Source organism: Salvelinus fontinalis, chromosome 42 (assembly GCF_029448725.1).
Source record: "Salvelinus fontinalis isolate EN_2023a chromosome 42, ASM2944872v1, whole genome shotgun sequence".
In the NCBI taxonomy this organism is placed as follows: domain Eukaryota; kingdom Metazoa; phylum Chordata; class Actinopteri; order Salmoniformes; family Salmonidae; genus Salvelinus; species Salvelinus fontinalis.
This window is the reverse complement of record NC_074706.1, coordinates 12,614,499-12,617,751: the sequence shown is the minus strand read 5'-3', so window position 1 is coordinate 12,617,751 and position 3,253 is coordinate 12,614,499. Positions and strand designations below refer to the sequence as shown.

The 3,253-nt window shown below is 42.2% G+C and overlaps 1 protein-coding gene across 1 annotated transcript; it reads left to right on the top strand.

Moving 5' to 3' along the window:
* The first annotated feature begins 1,099 nt into the window (after positions 1–1,099).
* LOC129841117 (glycoprotein hormones alpha chain 2) lies at positions 1,100–2,476 on the top strand. The gene is made up of 4 exons (XM_055909225.1): positions 1,100–1,259; positions 1,393–1,505; positions 1,746–1,921; positions 2,125–2,476. The coding sequence occupies exons 2-4, from the start codon at positions 1,415–1,417 to the stop codon at positions 2,200–2,202; spliced, it is 345 nt and encodes a 114-aa protein (XP_055765200.1). The 5' UTR covers positions 1,100–1,259; positions 1,393–1,414; the 3' UTR covers positions 2,203–2,476.
* The last annotated feature ends 777 nt before the right edge of the window (positions 2,477–3,253 follow it).

Below are 3,253 nucleotides of genomic sequence, written 5' to 3'. Positions count from 1 at the left end.
ATTCCTCCTCCATCAAACGTTACACTTGGCACTATGCATTGGGGCAGGTAGCGTTCTCCTGGAATTCACCAAACCAGATGGTGAAGCGTGATTCATCACTCCAGAGAACGTGTTTCCACTGCTCCAGAGTCCAATAGCGGCAAACTTTACACCGCTCCAGCCGACGCTTGACATTGTGTGAGGCGGCTCGGCCATGGAAACCCATTTCATGAAGCTCCCAATGAACAGTTTTTGTGCTAACGTTGCTTCCAGAGGCAGTTTGGAACACGGTAGTGAGTGTTGCAACTGAGGACAGATGATTTTTACAAGCTACTCGCTTCAGCGCTCGTCGGTCCTGTTCTGTGAGCTCCTAGACAATTCCACTTCACAATAACAGCACTTACAGTTGACCAGAGCAGCTCTAGCAGGGTAGAAATTTGACAAACGGACTTTTTGGAAAGGTGGCATCCTATGATGGTGCCATGTTGAAAGTCACTGATTTCTTCAGTAAGGTCATTCTACTGCCAATGTTTGTCTATGAAGATTGCATGGATGTGTACTCGATTGTATACACCTGTCAGCAACGGGTGTGGCTGAAATAGCCGAATCCACTAATTTGAAGGGGTGTCCACATACTTTTGGCTATGTAGTGTATCTGTTTGGTTCTCTGAGAGGATAGCATTATTTCATATACCATATTCATTGCTTTCACTCATCTTAGCACTGCCCCAGATGATAATAAAGCATGGCCAGGGACTAGTCCTCCTGGTTTATATAAGAAACCCCATTTATTTCATGGGAAATCTTTAACTTTTTTGTGTAGTTTACATATTTACTTATTTTGGGCGGTTATAATCCAGCATGGAAAGATGAATCAGATATTCAAAGTATTAAAAATGTCTTTAGACGTATTGATTTACAAGGCAAAAGACCACGAACATAAGTTAAACTAATGAACCAATGATCCTGCCTCGTCTTCCGCACGACCGAACGGCAGTTACCTAGCAACCTTCCACCTGTTTAAGGGATTAGAAGCTTCCATCCATAGTCAAGATGGAAGTGTGTTTTGACTTTCGACTACGTGTGCAGTTCCTTTTTTCATTTAAAGGATTAGAGCAGGTAGCCAAGTGGCCAATGCCTCACAGATAACACTGATAAGGTTGGAGGGGTTCACCTAATCCCGGTCGAGCAAATGGGCAGAGGGACAGCGGTATAAAAGTTCATGGAGGGAGAAGTAGGGTCTACACTGAACAGGCTTCCACCAAGAGAAACATACACAGGTAATGCTTCTTTCCATTCACTATGTTGTGTTTCCAACGTAGTGTTTCACTGCTGGTTTTTGTGTTCATGGGTTTTCAACTTTTGAGATAAATAAGGCTGGTTTTGAATGATTTTGTTCATGTTTCCTGTCAGGATATTGCCACCTGTCACTAAAATGTGCGTGTTGAAGTCAACTGGAGTATCCCTCATCCTGTCCGTACTTCTATTCATCGCAGACTCTTACCCAAACAGCGACAAGACAAACAGTAAGTTTTACGTGACAAGAACTGTTTGTGTTGATGGTTTATGTGTTCTGGAAACAAAATGACCAGTGAGTTGTTCTGTTGTCACTATAGCGAGAGAATATAAATTGCTATATTACCTCCTTATTCCCAAACTGGGGGCTTACAAAGGAAGAGAGCCACACATTGGTGATGCATGGTGCAGCTTAAAATCAGACTATTCAATAGATTCTCAATTCATTTACGTCTTCATTATCTTCACAGAGGGCTGTGAGGAATGCACACTGAAACCGAACACAATATTCCCCAACATCATGCAGTGTACAGGCTGCTGCTTCTCCAGAGCTTATCCAACCCCACTACGGTCAAAACAAACCATGCTGGTCCCCAAGAACATCACCTCTGAAGCCACATGCTGCGTTGCAAAAGAAGGGGAAAGGGTAAGACAGTATTTAGCTAATAAGGTAGTTGGGATTGATATTCTCTGCTACACAAAGTTTGATCATCTGACATGACGACATTCCTAGCATAACGCAACATGGCATCTAAACGTATAATTGTGAACAACTCAAATGAATCTGACTGTTTTTATTTTAAACCATCTATCTTTCACTTGATTCTTTCTCTCCTTCTCCCCTCTCAGGTCACCACCAAGGATGGCTTCCCGGTGACGAACCACACAGAGTGTCACTGCAGCACCTGTTATTACCATAAATCATAAACTGTCTGTAAGGGCTGGAAATCTCCTTGTCGTAGAAGTAAAAGGTTGGCAACAGATTATATATTTCGCACTACTTATTACTGAAGTTCCTTGTGTTTCAAGAGAAATCCCATATTAGGAAATCATTGTGATCCACAAAAGGTAATATTCTGCGGATAATATTTATAGTGCTCTTATGGTTGCAAAGATATAAAGCTGTATTACTGTACTGTGTTAATTAAAAGTAGAATGTACTGTATGAATTGAATACTGATTAAAATGCCAATTAACATGATTGCTTCACTTCCTCCCAGCCAACTCAGCTTCATCACACTGTATTGGTGCAGGATGCTGAATGCACACACACACACATACATAAACACGCACACCCACACACGCACACACACACACACGCACACACACACACACACACACACACACACACACACACACACACACACACACACACACACACACACACACACACACACACACACACACACACACACACACACACACACACACACACACACACACACACACACGCAGGCACACGCAGGCACACACACACACACACACGCACACACACAGTCTTTCTTCTTCTTCCTCCTCCCCCTTACTGACTTAAGTCAATATAATTTAGGATGCTAAACTATAGGGTGTGTAGCCTCTTGTAAAAACAAGTGTGCCCACTCCAGGAACGGAAGATGGAAGGTCAAATAAGAACATGTCTCCTTCCTGTGAAACTTTTCAATTTCTTCAAAGAAATACAGTAAATACATACTGAACATACACAGATCATCATTCCAGCCATGAGCCTGTCCTCCTCATTTCTCCCACCACTGGCCTGCACTGGTTGCAAGTGAGTGAAAATGTACCTTTCAGTCGTTCATACATACGAGGATACCAAAAGCATTATGCACAGCTCATAATTTTTGGTCAGACGATTTTGCTTTGAGTTTATTGTTTTCTTTCTGAATGTCGATAGTACATTATTCAATGCTTATAACATGAGTCATACCCCGTAATATGAAGGATATGAGTGAAATTCGTATGCTATTAACACAGCACA

Excerpts from the sequence above, each read along its gene's own strand:
- LOC129841117 (XM_055909225.1), top strand. The coding sequence starts at position 1,415 with ATGTGCGTGTTGAAGTCAACTGGAGTATCCCTCATCCTGTCCGTACTT. Across the intron at positions 1,506-1,745 it reads AAACAGCGACAAGACAAACA|AGGGCTGTGAGGAATGCACA; the intron begins GTAAGTTTTACG and ends TTATCTTCACAG. Across the intron at positions 1,922-2,124 it reads TTGCAAAAGAAGGGGAAAGG|GTCACCACCAAGGATGGCTT; the intron begins GTAAGACAGTAT and ends CTCCCCTCTCAG.